The 19,801-nt window shown below is 35.2% G+C and overlaps 1 protein-coding gene across 3 annotated transcripts in view; it reads left to right on the top strand.

Moving 5' to 3' along the window:
• Positions 1-9,173: 9,173 nt before the first annotated feature.
• Positions 9,174-19,801, top strand: part of LOC127432345 (tyrosine-protein kinase SYK-like) — a 66,268-nt gene continuing 55,640 nt past the window's right edge. For 2 of the 3 annotated variants that reach the window (XM_051683294.1, XM_051683292.1), the window contains exons 1-2: positions 9,174-9,441; positions 18,456-18,900. In XM_051683294.1, the coding sequence (XP_051539254.1) occupies positions 18,499-18,900 (402 nt within the window). In that variant the 5' untranslated portion in view covers positions 9,174-9,441; positions 18,456-18,498. Of the gene's footprint in view, positions 9,442-18,293; positions 18,363-18,455; positions 18,901-19,801 lie in introns of all 3 variants that reach the window. The other variant, XM_051683293.1, reaches the window with a different exon arrangement.

Genomic DNA, 19,801 nt, shown 5'->3' with positions numbered 1-19,801 from the left:
GACCTCCCGCTGGCAGACTCTAATGTGCACTCCATCTCTATCATCAATTATGTAAATAAAGCTCACACCTGAAAATCACTGAAAAAATGGGCTAGTGTGGCGCCAGCTTAATATGAAGCTTATTTACGGTATCAGTTTGGAGTAGGATGTATCAAAACTCAGTACAATTTTTAAAAACATTTTGATTTTCCTCAACACTAGAGATACAGTATATGCAGAATGGTGAATTCAAAAGAGCAGAAAAATTAATGCCCATTTCTTGCAAGGGACATCACACACTATCTAAACCCTGAATATGAAGTAGGTGCTTCTAAATTTAACAAAAGTCTCAAAGATGTTGGGATTTTTCTCAAACTTCAAGATCTAAATTTCCAAGGATACTGCTGTGCTGATGTCAATATTTATAGTGAAAAATTAGTTACATTTTGGTAAACAGAAACTATGTGCTCAGGTACGTACTGTACAGAGGAACAGAAAATGAGACAAAGAAAATGACAGAAGAGCACATGGCAAAAGAACACACGAACGCTGTGATCCCACTCAACATGGTGTTAGGATCCTGACACCAAAAAACAATAAATAAGGCCGACTGAGATGACTAACAGATCCTGACTCCCCTGGCTTTCCAAAGTAGAGTACCACTGGTCCAATCCAACCCATGCTGAATTCTTCTTGTGCCCTGCAGTTTTCATCTTAAAAACTGGATCTAAATTATACTGTTACAGGGAAGCAGAGTTAATTTTTTCTGCACTCACAGTAGGGCTGCACGATTATAGCAAAAATCATAATTGTCGATTATTGCCCTTGATATTGTAATCGCGATTATTAATGTCAATTAAAATATTAAATTACCATGATGTCACAAAGTAAGCAAAGTAGCAGATTTCAATGGTGGATATGAGCTACGCTCCAGTTTTCTTTAAGCATCTTTTAAGCATTAAATATTGTAATAATGTTTGTTAATTTTAGGCCAAATAAAACTTATTTTAAATGGATATCTATGGTATAAAATACATTAAATTATTGCTAAATTACTTCTTAAATTATTAGTCCACATACAGTAAATAATATAACATATTCAATATTCAAACTTATTAACAGCCGATTTAAATTGACCAAGTTACTTACTGCATTCAGTAAGCCCTTTGGTGGAGAGACAGGGGACCATTCATCCCGTTAGATCTTCAGTGGTGATCTTGTTCATATAAGATCATTGTTAGATCATTTTTGGCCTCAGTGGTGCACTTTGGAAATTAACAACAGTCATTTGCGATCGAAGTTTGTGCAATTCGTGAAAATGTTAAATCTACTAATACCAGCTGCGTGGCAAATGGGTCTTATTACAGCAAACGGTGCTGTACAATGACGGTGATTCCTGAAATATGCTATTCATGCCATATTCTTTATGTTGGCTACACCACCAAAACAAACTTAGAACAGTTAAGCTGAATTACTTTATTGCTATTTTGTACAAATCAAATTCACATTGGTCTACTTATTAACATGACAAAACAAAACTGTTATTACATTTTGTATAAATTGTACACAGAAATAGAGCAACGCGACAATGACTGCTGTCACTCACTGCAGGTTTACACTGTTTGAGACCTGCATTTCGACGCAAGCTCAATGATGCTCTGCACAAAGTTCTGCACTCTCGTGAATGCTCTCATTAAAAACTAAGCTGTCTAGTCAGCATAATAAATCAATTATTTACACCGCGTTTATGCCTTGATTAGAATGGGAGCATTTTAGTTTTGTCGTGTTGCTCATTTGCAGTGTATTTAACATATACATTCAAAGCAAGCGGTGCAATATGCAATGAATCCAAAATAATTCCAAAGTGCTTTTCACTCTTGTTCTACAGCTTCTTTTGGAGTGTCAGGTGATGTTTCTTCAGTATTAATTTTTGTGTGCCACCACGAACAGAGGTGGAACATAAAGTAAGCATCTGGGCATTCATACGGTTTAAAACCTGCGCATTAGGATCAGTTGTCATTACTGATAGGACAGATGATTAATTTAAGCGGCTCTGATTGGCCATTGCCGTTTCATTGCTCAACGTTAGTGATTGGTTAGAATACTCAACCGCTGCAAAAACACATTTTAAATAGAAACCATTGAAGCAACATGAGCAGACTTGAACGCTGTAATCATCAGTTTTCATGATTACATAAACGAGGCAGCCGTAATCGCGATTAGTTTTCCGATTTATTGTGCAGCCCTAACTCACAGCAATAATGACAACATGGAAGATGGACAGATACAAGGAAAAATAGTAGAGGTATAAAGTGGATTTCAGTTTCCAAGTCATTGAATTATTATTAGCAGGGGCGTAGCTACGTGGTGGCCATGGGTGGCCGGTGCCACCCCTGATTGAAGCTTGGCCACCCCTCTGGCCACCCCTGTTCTCCAAAGCACTTTTGACAACACCGACAGACAGGTGAATTTTTCGCCTCTTTATGATGCAAACAGTCTGCGCTATTCAGGCTGAACAGCTGCGAACCGCCCACATGGCACAAACCTCTATGTGTAGAGGTGTGACATCATATCATGACCGTTGCAGTGTATGGGATCAAAATCCCGCCAAATGTATTGCGGTCACAGATCCAAAAATAATAAGCGTGAATCAAAATAATAAGCGTGAATCAAAAAATAATAAGCGCAGATAAAAAAAATAATAAGCGCAAAAATAAATAAAAAGCACAGATCAAAATAATAAGCACAGATCAAAAAATAAGCATGAATCAAAAATATATAAACACATTTAAAATATGCTGCAAAAAAATAAATAAAAAAATTAAAACAAAGTCATCAAAATTGCAAACAAAATCATGTTTTCCTTGGTTATATTACTGTTTTTTGTCGCTGACAATTTTGCTCATATTTTTAAAAAATTGTACGCTTATGCTGTATTTTTCTTTGCTTTTGTTTCCAAATTCTGCACTTGATTTTCCAAAACTTGTGAGTAGAGTTTCATGTAAATCAGCGGGCATTTTGCGTCCTCATTGGTCCACTAGTTCTTGATCGACAGCTCCTCCTCTAGCCAGTCATTCGAAGACGTCACTCCAGTGCAACTCCAACGGCTGCTGCTCAATATTATATTATTTGTGGTTGATAGATACGCTGCTTGTGTCTGTTTTGAGTATTTTCTGCCAGCTCTAGGAAACAATGTGTTGTCCGAGTAGGCCATTATCATAGTCTGTTAACACATGTATTGAGTCCGATGAATTTAGTTAACAGAGTCTTTAGTTTAGGCATTATTTAAGACTCCCTTGTTTGTAGGTTATTGGCTGCATATCTAAAAAAAAACACAAAAAAAAATAAGGCTGGGTTGGTGTGGATGTTTGATGCATGTTTTTACTAGCTGTACCAATGTAGTCGCTAGTTCAGAACCCAACTTGATCAGCTTTTCCACTAAATAAAATCCAGATCCCGACACCAAGGCCTATTACAATACTGATGAATATAGAAATGCTTACATATAACTGGACTTTTTTTATTATTATTATATCAAAAATCTAAAATTATTGCTGACACCTACATGCACACTTTGGAGTTGGTTGTATGCCTGTAAGTCATCTGCTTCAAATGTTACTGAAGTTGTATTCTCTATGTTATGGAAATGTTTGTATATGTTTGGATATGTATGCTCCAATTTATCTTTAGAGATGGTCCCTAAATTTGCGACTATTTGTGAATCAAGAAATCCAACATCAAGCCAACTTTATTGCATTATTTATTGACATGGGGACGCTTGGTCACTTGTTTCTGATTTCACTGCAGTATCATGGAAAAAGAAACTACATGTAGCCATGCCAACGATGCCAACATAGGATCAGTACATAACGCCACATTCAGCAACACGGAAAAGCGGATCAAGTTGGGTTCTGAACTCGCGACTACATTGGTACAGCTAGTAAAAACATGCATCAAACATCCACACCAACCCAGCCTTGTTTTTTAGATATACAGACAATACATGTTTTTCCTTCTTTTGTATGGCATTGGAAATAAATTGATAACTTTAGAATTTGCTTTTGTCCAGCATTGTCAGGGCAAAGAGGATGCTTACAGGGGTGGGTATAAAGTCTTGTACAATCAGGCCAGGAACACACTGAACAAGGAAATCAGAGTGGCTAAAAGAAGATACTCTGAGAAGCTGAAAAACAAGTTTTCAGCTAACAACCCTGCATCAGTGTGGAGTGGCATGAAACAACTCACAAATTACAGGACTCCTACCCCCAACCCTGTAGGGAACCAACAACTGGCTGACGACCTGAATGTGTTCTACTGCAGATTTGAAAGGCCCAATCTCACACCCCACACCCACTCTGACCTTCACTTCACACAAACACAAACACCTCCTGCAACCCCCCTCCTCCCCCTCCTGCTACTCAACCTGCACTTTAGATCTGTGAAGATGATGTGTCTTTCGGAAACAAAAGACGAGGAAAGCTTCAGGCCCAGATGGCATCTCACCAGCGTGTCTTCGATCCTGTGCTAACCAGCTGGCCCCCATCTTCACATAGATCTTCAATAGATCACTGGAGCAGTGTGAAGTCCTATGCTGCTTCAAACACTCAATCATTATTCCTGTCCCAAAGAAACCAAAAATCACAGGACTTAATGACTACAGACCTGTCGCCCTGACGTCTGTGGTCATGAAATCATTTGAGAGACTGGTGTTGGCCCACCTGAAGAACATCACTGGACCCTTTCTAGATCCCCTTCAATTTGCTTATCGAGCAAACAGGTCTGTGGATGATGCAGTCAACATAGGACTGCATCATATCCTGCAACATCTGGACAGAGCAGGGACATATGCAAGGATCCTTTTTGTGGACTTTAGTTCGGCTTTCAACACAATCATCCCAGCTATACTCCAGAATAAATTACACCAACTCTCTGTTCCCATGTCTATCTGTCAATGGATTACCAGCATTCTGACGGACAGGCAGCAGCTTGTGAGACAGGGGAAACTCACTTCTAGCACCTGTACAATCAGCACTGGTGCCCCCCAGGGATGTGTGCTCTCCCTACTTCTCTTCTCCCTCTACACCAATGACTGCATCGCCAAGGACCCCTCTGTCAAGCTCCTGAAGTTTGCAGAGACGACACCACTGTCATCGGCCTCAAACGAGATGACGATGAGTCTGCATACAGAAGGGAGGTTTAACAGCTGGCTGTCCGGTGCAGTCAAAACAATACTGAGCTGAACATGCTCAAAACGGTGGAGATGATTGTGGACTTCAGGAGGAACACCCCAACACTGACCCCCCTCACCATTCTAAACAGCACTGTGGCAGCAGTGGAGTCATTCAGGCTCCTGGGCACTACCATCTCACAGGACCTGAAGTGAGAGACCCACATTGACTCCATTGTGAAAAAGGCCCAGCAGAGGTTGTACTTCCTTCGCCAGCTGAGGAAATTCAACCTGCCACAGGCGCTGCTGATACAGTTTTACTCAGCAGTCATTGAGTCTGTCTTCTGCACTTCAGTAACTGTCTGGTTTGGTTCAGCTACGAAATCAGACATCAGAAGACTACAAAGGACAGTTCGGACTGCTGAGAGGATTATTGGTTGCCCCTTGCCCCCCCCCCCCCCCCCCCCCCTCTTCAAGAACTATACACTTCCAGAGTGAGGAAAAAGGCTGGAAAAATCACTCTGGACCCCACTCACCCTGCCCACTACCTTTTTGAACTGTTGCCTTCTGGCTAACGCTTCAGAGCTCTGAGCACCAGAACCGTCAGGCACATTAACAGTTTTTTCCCACAGGCTATCCATCTCATGAACAGTTAAATTGCCCCATTGAGCAATAACTATGTGCAATACACAGTTTAGTCTTTTTATATTTATCCAACACATCCAACCTCTTCTGCCATTTCATTCCTCTGAAAAAACAAAAAAAACTAAACAAAAAAAAAATTGCACTGAACATAACAGATTTGTATTTGCACTGTACATAACAGATTGTATTAGATTTACACTACCCATGTGTATGTGTGTATGTATGTATATGTGTGTCTGTACGTATGTGTATAATTATTTTTTATTTTTTATTATTATCTATGTCTTGCCGCTGTTTTTGTATTGTTTTTGTATTGTTGTACACTGGAAGCTCCTGTCACCAAGACAAATTCCTTGTATGTGTAAGCATACTTGGCAATAAAGCTGAATAAATTCTGATTCTGATTCTGATTCTGCTTTTGGTATGGCATGTCACAATCAGTAGTGAATTTTTTTGGCCACCCCAATAAAATCACTGGGTCTTACCTGGCCACCCCTGAAAAAAGTTTCTGGCTACGCCCCTGATTATTAGATATGAAAACATTAAGATTTGATGCTGCCTTTGTTTGAGAAGCAGATCAGTAATTTAAATGATGCATGTTGTTTTATTATTATTATTATTTATGCCATACTTTGTGATATTGTTCGGTTTTATGTTGTTTATTACAGCAAAAGAGGCAAGAGCAGTGAACATAGGCTTAAAAGTTATCCATTTTAACGACAGTAACCTAGGTAACAACTCCTCAGCGGGCATGCGCGATCGTAAATAAAAAATGTCACATAATAGTTAGTATAATAAGTTAATAATAAGATTAATCTACAATATCTTTCTTTTTATACATGTTTGTATTACAGATCTCACAGTAAAAATAAAAATAAAATAGTAAAATGATAAAAGACAGACAGAGAGCCTAAACTGTAATATTGGGTTTTGTTAAGTTCTTTCTTGAACAGTTTAGGAAAATGAATGGCCCTTTGTGATACAAAGCCTTGTCACAACAGATGTGGTTGCTAAGAATAAGTACCATTTGATCTCAAGCATCGTGCTGCCCCCTGTTAACAACAGCTGGAAGTTCATGAGATTAAGACGGTGCTGTGAACCTTGAGAAAGGATTGATTTCTGGTGACTTTTACCTCAAAACTCACAGCATTCACTAAAAATAGATTTCAGCGCACTAGTGTTCTACCTGTGCAGCCTCAGTTGACATAAAAAGAATAATGTATTTGAACCTCAAGCAAATGTCTCAGAGACCAAAGGAATTAAATGGTTCTAGTATTTGCCAGGTCCCCACACAGCAAGAGACAAGACTCAGTGTTGGGGTCAAAGTTTAAATGTCACTCGGTTCCAAAATTCTGAGATTATTTTTTGCTCACGCAGGTGTATGACACAATTTGCATTTTTGCAATCTGTACTCTTGCTAGGAAGAAAACCCCCTGCCTGTGTTTCAGCAGAATTTACAATTATTATAGCAGATTATACAGAATCACACATAAATATAAATATTACTGTAAATATTACAGATGTATATACTGTAAATAGAGTAATTTTACAGATATAAAAATTACACATATAAAAATAGAATTATTACAGCCATAAATGTCTGAAATTGTTTTATGGCATAATTATGTATAATAATTATATAAAAAAGAATTCCACTTTGCAAAAAAAGAGTACAATAATATAGAAAAACATATTAAAAACAAGAAAAGGAATGTACATCAAGACAAACTTTGAATGTTGGCTTGATATAGCCTTGTCTGAAAGTTTAATTAAGTTTTAGATTTGGCAGACTGTCAGACATAGATAAACAGACCTAAACCCAAATTTGTGTATGTATATACACAATAATGATATCTAAAAATATAACACAGTACTCTTTTGACAGAAGTAAACAAAGGAGGCACCGTAATTTGTGACTTACTGAATCTTACAACTGGGTTCAGCTCACTGAACCATATAATACACTTGCAATTCTACTGATTATACACATGCTGTTATATATAGCTAATAGCTTCTTACATGCATAGTTGACAGTCTTGTCAATGCAGTATTTTACAGTACTTAATATTTTACATTTTATAGTGTATGCAAAAATTTTGGCATGCATGCTACTGTGCCTTCATTAGTTATTTATTTCATATGTTTATTAATCTTCTATATATTGAGGTGTTGCATAAAAGATGTTTGATATTAGGAAACAAACTGGCCATGTTTGTCTTCATATTTTCATAGAGATTGCTTAAATCATTAATTAGTTTATATTTTATGATAGTATGATAGTATTCACTAGAACGTTAAAGTTGCTGTATATTAAACAGTTTTACAAACTTGAGGGTTAGGTATAGGGATAGTGTTAAGTTTAATGGTAGGGATAGGTTTACGGTTGCTGCGGGATAAACACAACAAACACAGTGTATGAGTGTAGCATTCAACTCTTGCGAGACCATTTCACTGGTTATTTAAAAGGGGTGTAACTTGTAGTGGTTGTGACTTGTAGTGGGTGTAACTTATAATTTTGCAGGATGCAGACAGACCCCTCTCGTGTGTTTGACACCCCTGATGTAGAGTGCTGCTCAAACAGTAGGTGGGGATATTTGACATCTGCGATTAGTGCGATTAATCGTTCATCGGTTAAATCCCAGCAGCGGAATTGAAAATAGGCTTGTTTAAAAAAAAAAAGGTATATACTCTGTATAGAAATAGGGTAAGCAGGTCCACCGTTGTGTGCAACTGATCCTCTGATAAGCCTCTCCCCATTAGTAAATGTTCGACAAACATTGAGAGAGAAGCACTCGGGTTAAATTAATTACTTAAAGAATTATAAAATAACATCTGAAATTACTATGCAATTATAATTATTAATTATAAATAGTTGTCAAAAAAGTATACAAAAAAGGTATGTAAAAAAAAAATAATAATACTAAAAAGTATTTCATCTTTTTTTTTTTTTTTTTTTTTTCGTTCCTTAACCATTTCTAATCCCTTGGTGGAAATAATGAAAGTTCTTTAGGGAAACATGTAGTCGAGAAGTGTGTTTTAAGGAAGTTTAATTTCTGAAAGTCTGAAAAGTTGACAGGGCCAAAAGTGCCCATTGTTGCAAAACCAACAAACATGTCTTAGATAATAGTACCACTTATTTTTATTTTCTTTCAGTTTATTGTTATACTCTATGATGTTTATGTTGTGTACAATATGTGTGAACTGTAACTTGCTGTTTGTTCAGCGCAAGCACTATGATAATGCTTTTAGCAAGAAACCATACTTGAACGTATTGGACCAAATATACTATTATGTGTTTTAAGTCTCAAATAGAGGGGGAAGTCAAAGATAGTACAGAAAAAATACTAGTGAAGGAAGTAGGCAAGTTTCTCAAAATGAGGAAGCTTGCAGATAGTTCCATATAATTTTAAGGTTTGTGTCAGTGCAATGAGAGCAACACAAAAGTTCAAACAAAATGAGTTTTAGTACATCACCATATATGCACAGTTTCAGAACTTAAACATAACTCTTAAAAGAGTGTTCTTGATTTGGCAGCTTCTTTTGAACTATCCACTGAGTTTTTGGGCATACCACATCCTGTTCAGCTAGACACCATTTGAACATGGTATTCGGTCGCTACCTGAAGTGAGGGGAGTTAAACATTTCATAAGGTAAATATATATATATATATATATATATTTTTTTTCTTCCCCCCCCCCCCCTATATTTAATGTATGTTTAAAAGAAGTTTGTGTTAAACATTTCAAAAATGTTTCCTGTGAGACTTGTTGAAGTTATTTACTATGGGATGGGCAGTTAATTGATGACTTTATTGATCTTTAAAAAGAAAAAAAGGAGCAAAATGTTAAATAAAATATATTATATAGTTATATATGAACTATTAAATATAAAATCATTATATATGTAATATATAATATTAAATACAATATTTCATAAGTCTATTAATATGAAACCACGTATATGTATGAAAAAGTTCTAGTGAAATAAGTTAAATTATCTGTATAATTTCTCCAAACAGCACTTTGTTGTGGCATTATCGGATCGCTCATTATATTGTCACTTTGAAGTAAATGTTACAAAGCTGTTTCAGAATGTCAGATTTTTTAGATCTTATAGTCTCCTCGTGATTCTTTTTGAATGGCAAAAATTCATGTTTTTTTATTATTTATTAAATGTATTGATTATTATTAGTTTATTTATGTATTATATATAAAAATCCTAAACATTTACATTTATGTTTTCATACGTAATAATGAAATGCTATATATCAAAATGAAATAAACTGAAAATGAAATATGCATACATTTCTTTAATACAACATATATTTATATAATACATTTATACACACATTTAGAAATGTATTCCTCTGTGGCAGCTGCTGATTTAAAGCCTTTGATTATTATCTAACATGTAGCAGAACATTCTTGAAAGATTTATTTTTATATATTTTATCTAACTCTTTATATATCTACATCTTTAAATAGGATGCAATAACATCATGTGCATTTTAAAGCACCTAACATGTTTTGTAATAACCCACCGAAATATTATAGAGGTAAAAAAAAAACAAAAAAAATCACAAAATCACATAATTTTGAATTTACACAACTGACCAGTTGCACACATCTCTGTTGCATTAATGCTTCAATCTGTTTGTTGTTGTTGCTTTGTTTGTAATTATTGAGTGCTGATGCTTTTCACAGAAAGCAGCAACCACATTTTCCATTACAAACATCACATTTTGCTACAATAACAATGACCTTTTTTTTCCTCAACCAATCTGGTGTCTTCTTTACGGAATCTTTTGTGGTCAAATCGACTTTTGAGCATCAAGTCAACTACTCTATACTGCCTCTTTAATGAATTAACATGAAATCCTGAGGCTCTGGCATAGTGGCTGTGTTTGGCTGTTTTTGATTTTTTGTCTGTTTGTTTTGTGTGTGTTTTAGGAAAAATGGCGATAGAGCTTGTTTTCGGTTTGCTTCATTTGGCATTTCAAGTGCTATTTCATACTATTACTAAAGATATATATATATATATATAATTACTATATATATTTCTGATGAAATATGTTGTTCAGAGTGATGTGTCCTATGATTATCGGGAACTGATGAAGTGTACTGCTTTTTAATAATTTCTTTCATCCCTCGAACATGATTGGTCAATGATATATAATTTTTGGCCATGTGGTCAAACTGTGGTCTTACTTTCTTGGACCACTAAATAACAGGTGTTCAGATTATTATGCACGTAGTTAAAAAGTGTGCTTAATAATACAAGTTTTTTTTTATTTTTATTAAGGTTATTTATTTAAGTTAGTTGGTTATGAACCAAACAATGTCACATACTATTTTCACTCTGTGTTATATGAACCATAAACACTATGATTTCCAGATTTTGAAATTATAGTAATTAATGCTTGACTTCAGTGTGAGTGGATGCTTCTTAGTCATCTAAGTGCTTGAAATTCCCCTTGAACACATCTTGGGAGTAGGCTTAAGTTGTAGAAGAGTCTGAATGTTATTGCAAAAGACTTGACCACTTCCTCTTTCTGCATACTAGGTTCTCAATGGTGTGTTCTTGTTTCAGGTCTTTTGCTTCTTTCTAAAAATAAGTTGTTGCAAAACATTCTTGTAATTAGTTTAGCAAAAAATGCATTTGCCAAAAAAGGTAAAATATTATAAGTAAATAAATAAATTCATTTAAATTTCATTTTACATTACATTATTCTTTAATTGTAAGGTTTTATTAATCTCCAAACACTTAATATTATTTTTAAGAAATTGTCTATTGAAAACATACATTTTACTGTAATGTCTTATGGATCGAATATCTGCATGGAACAGTTTTCTTAAAATGAGAAGGAATTGATATAGAGATTGAGGGAAGCAAGATTACCTCCTAGTGTTTCTTGGATAAAAGTTGGCACAGAGTAAACTTCAGGCCAGGCCAAAGTGACAGGGTGAAACTGACAACAGAGTACAACAACAGGGTCGCTGCATCAAACAGACGGTGTTCACCACAAACAAATGCATCAATAATACACAAAGAGATTTTTATTCCTGCGGTATTTCACACACATTATTTAATTTCTTTGATATTGCTTGTAAACTACGTAGGATCAATAAGAATACCTGAATGCCTAAGAATGCTGTATTATAAATATAGTCACAGAAAAGACATGACGCACAGCGGAGTGAAAATGTTATGTAAAGCATGGCCTCGACTGCCTTGTTTTTATAAAATTAACTAAGGACATATATTTTCATGTAAACTTTATTGTATTAAGCAAATTCATTAAGTGCCATTCATACCCTATGAGTGCTGCAACATACACAGTAACAAGTGTTTTGTGTCATAGCTGTTACTAAATTGGGTATTTTACCATGACTTGAATGCTGTATTAAACAATCAGCATCCAGAACTGGAATCCAGGATCTGTTTTATAATGTTTATAAGTAACATTTTACACTAAAATGATGAGTAATAACAGTACATACTGTAAAAAGAAAATACAATGCAGATTAACACAGAGTTTAGAGTTTATTCTTTATCCACAACACAGGGTTTGAATCAGTTGACTTCTTTTAAAGCATTTGTTTAATGTGTAATAATCAAAGTGCGCTTGTGAAAATGCTTCTATTTTGTATTTTTTCTAATTAAGTAGAATTTAATTGCAAATTATTTTATCAGGATAACATGTGATAATATTAACAGCACTACATTAATAGCATTTCAGTAAATAGCTGAAGTGAGAAATAACCATGAAGTTTTAGTATATAACAGAATTTAGTATTCTTTAGTATAAGATAGTATTCTGTACGTTATGTCCCCCTTTAAAGCACATTGAAGTACATAAGAGCATCTTGTGTGCTTCAATGAAAGAGAAGAAATCTGACATTTCACACAAAAGAGTTAGAAATATTTTGATTTTGATTAGTGGTGATCTTTTAAATGATGTGAAAATTCTGTCATCATGTACTCCTTGCATTATTTATTGATTATTTATTTGCTCATTGTTTTGTTTGCGGTGGGACTCAAAAGGAGTTTGCTCAAAATATGAGAAAAGCACCATAAAATGATCGTACAAATAATCCATGCTATTTCTGCGCTGTACTTCGAATCTTCCAATGCTGAGAAAGTGCTTTGTTTGAAGAACAAATCCAACTTTTTCTCAAGTATATTTTCAAGTAAATCCAAGTATTTCAACCACAATCAGCATTCCCATCCACCGTTACAGTCAGATCCCAATCCATGCTCATTTCAACATTTAAAATAGCTTCCTCAACAAGCATTACGATAGCTTTGACGTCAGTGATGTCAAATACCATTGGCTCTTACGTGTCATGTGACTGAATACGACAATAGGCTCGTTCGAAATGAGTAACATCTGCACAGCACCATTCAACGGTGATCACTGCGAGGTGCATGCCGGTTAGAAATGTATCCCAAGTGTGGTCCTACTTGCTGTGATGTCATGCTGACTTATGCCAAAAAAAAAACCCGCAACGTTGAGGCGGCCGTGCCAGGTGGCGCAGTGTGGCGCAGTTGCTATCCCCGACTGCGCTGACTAAAGGCATGATGGGAAATGACTTGTGGACGACACAGCTGAATGCTCAGCTGCTTAAACAACCATGATGTCTCGTTTTCTTCTAAAATGTTTGATTTTTTTTATCTCTAAAATCATGTTTTATGTGTTGATTAATTTTCTGTGAATATTCCCAACACTCTGACAGTGCGATCTTTGAATGGGATATGTGATTTTTAATATATTTCTGAAATATCAAAAATATGTGTCTTTATTAAACTTAAAATGGATGGAAAGACACGTCTTATAGGCAAAATTAAATAACAGGTAGGCTACATTAAGTGTCTTTTTCATCATATTTATTTTCATTTTAAAACAACAGAATTTTAATTACATCCACTTTATCAGCAACAGCGCATGAACGTGAATCTTGCGATATCTACCTTTGATCTCGAAGGTGGCTAATCCACTACGAGAAGTGAGAACTGTCCGAACTGTCCGACAGCATGTACTATTTCACTCCTCCACTGACTGCAGTGGTCTACTCTCCTCTACTTTCAAGGCGAGCCTATTGTAATGTTTGGATGTATATTTTTGAATGAGAGGCGACTGCCTTCACGGAGAGGAAGCTTTGTAGCGATTAAAACCATTAATTTTCACTTTTCAATCATATGGTATTAGAAGACTTTAAATGTAGCATGAGTCGTCTGAAATTCTTTTATAGTGCTTTTTTTGACATCTATTTAATAAATTATTGTGACTGTAATTGTATCTGCTTGTTAAGTCTTTTATATTGCTTGTTGGTTATATTGTTGTTATAATATTGGTTAGGTTCAGGAGTAGGGTTAGGTGTTCAAAAATATTTACAGTATATTATAGTGTAATGTAAATTAAATTATTGTGACTATGTTAACTTGCCTGTTACATGTTTTATATTGTTTTAAGAAATGGGGTTGGGTAAGATAACCTAAAATATCAATATGATAGTATAATGTAGTTAAATTTATATAAGCATAATGAGACTTATTGTGGTTAAACAAAAAAAAAAACAAACAAACAACAACAAAAAAAAAAATTGTTGTGCATGTCATAGTTTAGAGTAAAAGTTTGGTTTGACTTGTTCCATGTAATGTGTGTCCAAAGACGAGATCCACGCAACCTATTTGCCATTATTTCTTAAAATACACTTTATATTCTTTACAGTCAGTTGTTGATAAAAAAAAAAAAACAACAATAGAAACATTTAGAAACATTTAATTCTCATCACACAGCACGGTTGCGGTAAAGAAGCTCTGGGACTCCACTGTTGTTATAATACCCTCAAACAAAACACTTTTTCACTTCTGTGAGATGCTCGCTGGACTGCCGCTATTCTTAAAGAGACTGTTTTAGCCCTAGTTCTACATACTGTATCAATGTACTGTAAATAATTGTAAGTGTTGTCAAATTGATGTAAATATAGTACAAAATATGCATACACACAATTTACATGTAACTATACAGTATACAGTATATACTGTATATAGGGTGAGTAATGGAATACATGTAACAGGATTACTTATGTAAAATACAAAACATTAGTAAATGAATTCCACAACAACTGCAAATCAGTTAGTTGGTAATTAGAATACAATTTCTTTCAAAAGTATTTTGATTACTAAAGAAATTACTTTGCAGTTTATTTTCATTTGTATCATTTAACATTTAGTCTATTAAGTTGGAAAACATTTATCCATATAAATAATGAGATCCAAGGAGCGTTTTAACAGTGGTGGAACACTTTCTATGATGTGTCACATTCATACAAGTAGACAGAGTGCGCTCTCACGCTGTTATGAGTGAAAACATATCACTCATTTGAGTGAAATCCAACATATCCTACCTCTTCTGCCATTACATTCCCTTACGCTATATCTGTATATAACAGATTTGTATTTATATTATATATATATATATATATATATATATATATATATATATATATATATATATATATATATATACAGGGTTGGGGAGTAACGGAATACATGTAACAGGATTACGTATTTAAAATACAAAATGTAAGTAACTGTATTCCACTAGAGTTACCATTTAAATCATTGGCAATTAGAATAGTTACATTCAAAAAGTATTTTGATTACTGAAGAGATTACGTTGCATTTTATTGTCATTTGTTTCATTTAATATTTAGTCCTTTCAGATGGAAAACATTTACACATATAAATGATGCGATCCAAAGTGCATTTGAACAGCGGTGAAACACTTTCTTATGATGTGTTACATTCATTCAAGCAGACAGAGAAGTAAGTTTGGAGCAGAAGAAATAGAAATAAACCTTGTGTAAACTGTCAACTTTACGCTAAGCTAAAATGCTATTTCTAGCCATTTTACATGCACGTTTACCAGGCACGATCATATTTTTTTATCAAGAAAATTCACATTGGATCATAATTTCTTTTTTTCTAGTAAAACCTTTGATATTAGGGCAAAAATCATATTCTTGATAATAATTTTTGTATTGTTTTCCTGTAAAAATATCTAAAAATCCTTAAAACAAAATCAGTTTGATTTATCTTGTTTTAGAAACAACACTGCATAAGATATTTAGGTTTTTCAGAGAATGTATTTTTAACGTGTATTTTGTCAAAATGAGTTTTTATAGTCAAAACAAGTGAAAAAATCTACCAGTGCTGAAGAAGTAATCCAAAGTATTTAGAATACATTACTGACCTTGAGTAATCTAATGGAATATGTTACAAATGACATTATACAGCATGTATTCTGTAATCTGTAGTGGAATACATTTCAAAAGTAACCCTCCCAACCCTGTATATATACAGTTGTGCTCAAAAGTTTGCATAGCCTGGCAGAAATTGTGAAATTTTGGCATTGATTTAGAAAATATGACTGATCATGTGTCATCTGTCATCATTCATCTGTCATCATCATTCATCTGTCTTTTATTTAAGGATAGTGATCATATGAAGCCATTTATTATCACATAGTTGTTTGGCTTCTTTTTAAATCATAATGATAACAGAAATCACCCAAATGGCCCTGATCAAAAGTTTACATACCCTTGAATGTTTGGCCTTGTTACAGACACACAAAGTGACACACACAGGTTTAAATGGCAACTAAAGGTTAATTTCCCACACCTGTGGCTTTTTAAATTGCAATTAGTGTCTGTGTATAAATAGTCAATGAGTTTGTTAGCTCTGAGCAGGCTAGATACTGAGCCATGGGGAGCAGAAAAGAACTGTCAAAAGACCTGCGTAACAAGGTAATGGAACTTTATAAAGATGTAAAAGGATATAAAAAGATATCCAAAGCCTTGAAAATGTGCAATCTGTGCAATCACTTATTAAGAAGTGGAAAATTCAGGGATCTCTTGACACCAAGCCAAGGTCAGGTAGACCAAGAAAGATTTCAGCCACAACTGCCAGAAAATTGTTCGGGATACAAAGAAACCCCACAGGTAACCTCAAGAGAAATACAGTCTGCTCTGGAAAAAGACGGTGTGGTTGTTTCAAGGAGCACAATACGACGATACTTGGTCGTAAGAAAACTCATGAAAACGAGCTGCATGGTCGAGTTGCCAGAAAGAAGCCTTTACTGCACCAATGCCACAAAAAAGCCCGGTTACAATATGCCCAACAACACCTTGACACGCCTCACAGCTTCTGGCACATTGTAATTTGGAGTGACGAGACCAAAATACAGCTTTATGTTCACAACCATAAGCGCTATATTTGGAGAGGGGTCAACAAGTCCTATAGTGAAAAGAATACCATCCCCACTGTGAAGCATGGTGGTGGCTCACTGATGTTTTGGGGGTATGTGAGCTCTAAAGGCACGGGGAATTTTGTGAAAATAGATGGCAAGAATGAAAGCAGCATGTTATCAGAAAATACTAGCAGATAATTTGCATTCTTCTGCATGAAAGCTGCGCATGGGACAATCTTGGACTTTCCAGCACGACAATGACCCTAAGCACAAGGCCAAGTTGACCCTCCAGTGGTTACAGCAGAAAAAGGTGAAGGTTCTGGAGTGGCCATCACAGTCTCCTGACCTTAATATCATCGAGCCACTCTGGGGAGATCTCAAACGTGCGGTTCATGCAAGACGACCAAAGACTTTGCATGACCAGGAGGCATTTTGCCAAGACGAATGTGCAGCTATACCACCTGCAAAAATTTGGGGCCTCATAAACAACTATTACAAAAGACTGCACGCTGTCATTGATGCTAAAGGGGGTACTACACAGTATTAAGAACTAAGGGTATGCAGACTTTTGAACAGGGGTCATTCCATTTTTTTCTTTGTTGCCATGTTTTGTTTTATGATTGTGCCATTCTGTTATAACCTACACTTGAATATGAATCCCATAAGAAATAAAAGAAATGTGTTTTGCCTGCTCACTCATGTTTTCTTTAAAAATGGTACATATATTACCAATTCTCCACAGGTATGCAAACTTTTGAGCACAACTGTATATATATATATATATATATATATATATATATATATATATATATATATATATATATATATATATATACAGAAAATATAAGTATATATAGAAATACACAATAAGACAAATATTTGTCTTATTGTGTATTTCTATATATACCTACATTTTCTATTCGCTTTTAATTTTTATTCAATTTGTTTATTATCTCTGTCTTGTTGTTGTATTGTTTGTGCACTGAAAGCTTCTGTCACCAAGATAAATTCCTTGTATGTGTAAGCATCCTTGGCAATAAAGCTAATTCTGATTCTGAAAAGTTGGATATGATATCAATGAGAAACTTTCCCTTTGAGAGCTTATTAGAGAGAATCCACATACAATCAGAAAAAGATGTGGTTGTGTACACTCTGAGGTATTTTCAAGTGTTTTATGTATTTACCCAGTCCAATTGTCTATGTATCAAGCCATGACTTTCTTTCAAAATCCTAAAACTTTATTTCTAGGTTAAAAGAAGATTTTAAATCTCAGATTTTCAGACTTTTGGACCCCACTAAAGATACTTGGATTGCTGTGTGGGTAAAACTTCTCAGTTAGTATGATGTGAAATGATTTTTCAATAAAAATAAAAATTTCTAAGAAATTGTCTACTTGTTTTCATTTTTCAGGCTATTAGTGAGTGTCTAATCATCTGCTGAAGGTTGAAGAGACATGGCTGACAGGGTGCAGGCACTGCCATACTTCTTTGGCAACATCACACGAGAGGAGGCAGAGGAGTACCTGAAACACGGTGGGGCAGGAGATGGTCTGTACTTGCTTCGGCAAAGTCGCAGTTCCCTGGGCGGCTATGCCCTCTCAGTGTCCTATGGCCGGCAGTTCTACCACTACACCGTTGAGAGAGAGCTGAATGACACATATGCCATCGCAGGGGGCAAGTCACACCGGACCCCAATAGATGTGATCGATTATCACTCACAGGAGTCTGATGGACTCATCTGCCTGCTGAAGAGACCTTTTAACCGGCCACGTGGCACAGAGCCTAAAGTCGGACCTTTTGAAGACCTGAAGGAGCAGCTTATTAGGCAGTATGTCAAACAAACCTGGAAGTTGCAGGTTGGTATCAGTTTAAGACTGTTATTCCTCAGATGTTGCTCAGGAGACTCAAAGGAATGGAAATTATATAATTAATTACACACTCTCATGTCATTCCAAAGCGACTTTCATGCTATACCTGCAAAATAAGGAGCAATTTAATTTAAACTGTACATGTTATAAACGCTTAATAAATACACTTATAACATATGAAGTAAAACTGCTTACTATTTAGTCAGCCTTTTTATGCATGTTGTTATAACTGCATATCACTGATTTATAATGACTTGTAAATGAACTGTTACAGTTCAACTGTTACCCCATTAAAAACCTTTAACAAAAGTAACATTCATGTAACTTGTTAAGAAATGTATTTTAATTTAAATTCTCAACTAAACTTTGGCTTACACTTCCTCAGAAATGCTGGTTTGGTCAAACACAGAGACTTCAGAATGTGACCATTTTTATTGTTCCGGTTACATGTATGTCCAAATGTTAACACAATGATAAAAATCCCTAACAGTTAGTTTATTTTTATCTGTTAATTTCTTCAGAACAAAAGGCTTGTCTAAGTTACTTGTGTTCTTCCTCACATACATATTCGTTCCTCTTTCTGAGCCGTCCGGATATGGATGTACGTGCCATTAAATTATAGGGAATGCAAGTACTATTAATAATTTTCATTCACTGACACACAAATCATGGCTAGTACAGTGGTGGACGAAGTACACAAACCAAGTACTTGAGTTAAATTAGAGATACACCAGGTAAAATATTACTCCAGTAAAAGTAAAAGTGCTCCCTTTACACTTTCACTTGAGTAAAAGTACAAATGTATTTGCCTTCAAATGTACTTAAGTATCCAAAGTACTATGATTTATTATGGCTATAATATCCTGTTATCATTTTTGTCACAAGACTC

This window comes from Myxocyprinus asiaticus, chromosome 42, assembly GCF_019703515.2.
Source record: "Myxocyprinus asiaticus isolate MX2 ecotype Aquarium Trade chromosome 42, UBuf_Myxa_2, whole genome shotgun sequence".
Lineage (NCBI taxonomy): Eukaryota > Metazoa > Chordata > Actinopteri > Cypriniformes > Catostomidae > Myxocyprinus > Myxocyprinus asiaticus.
Note: the sequence above shows the minus strand (reverse complement) of the source record. Positions and strands in the feature narration are given on the sequence as shown.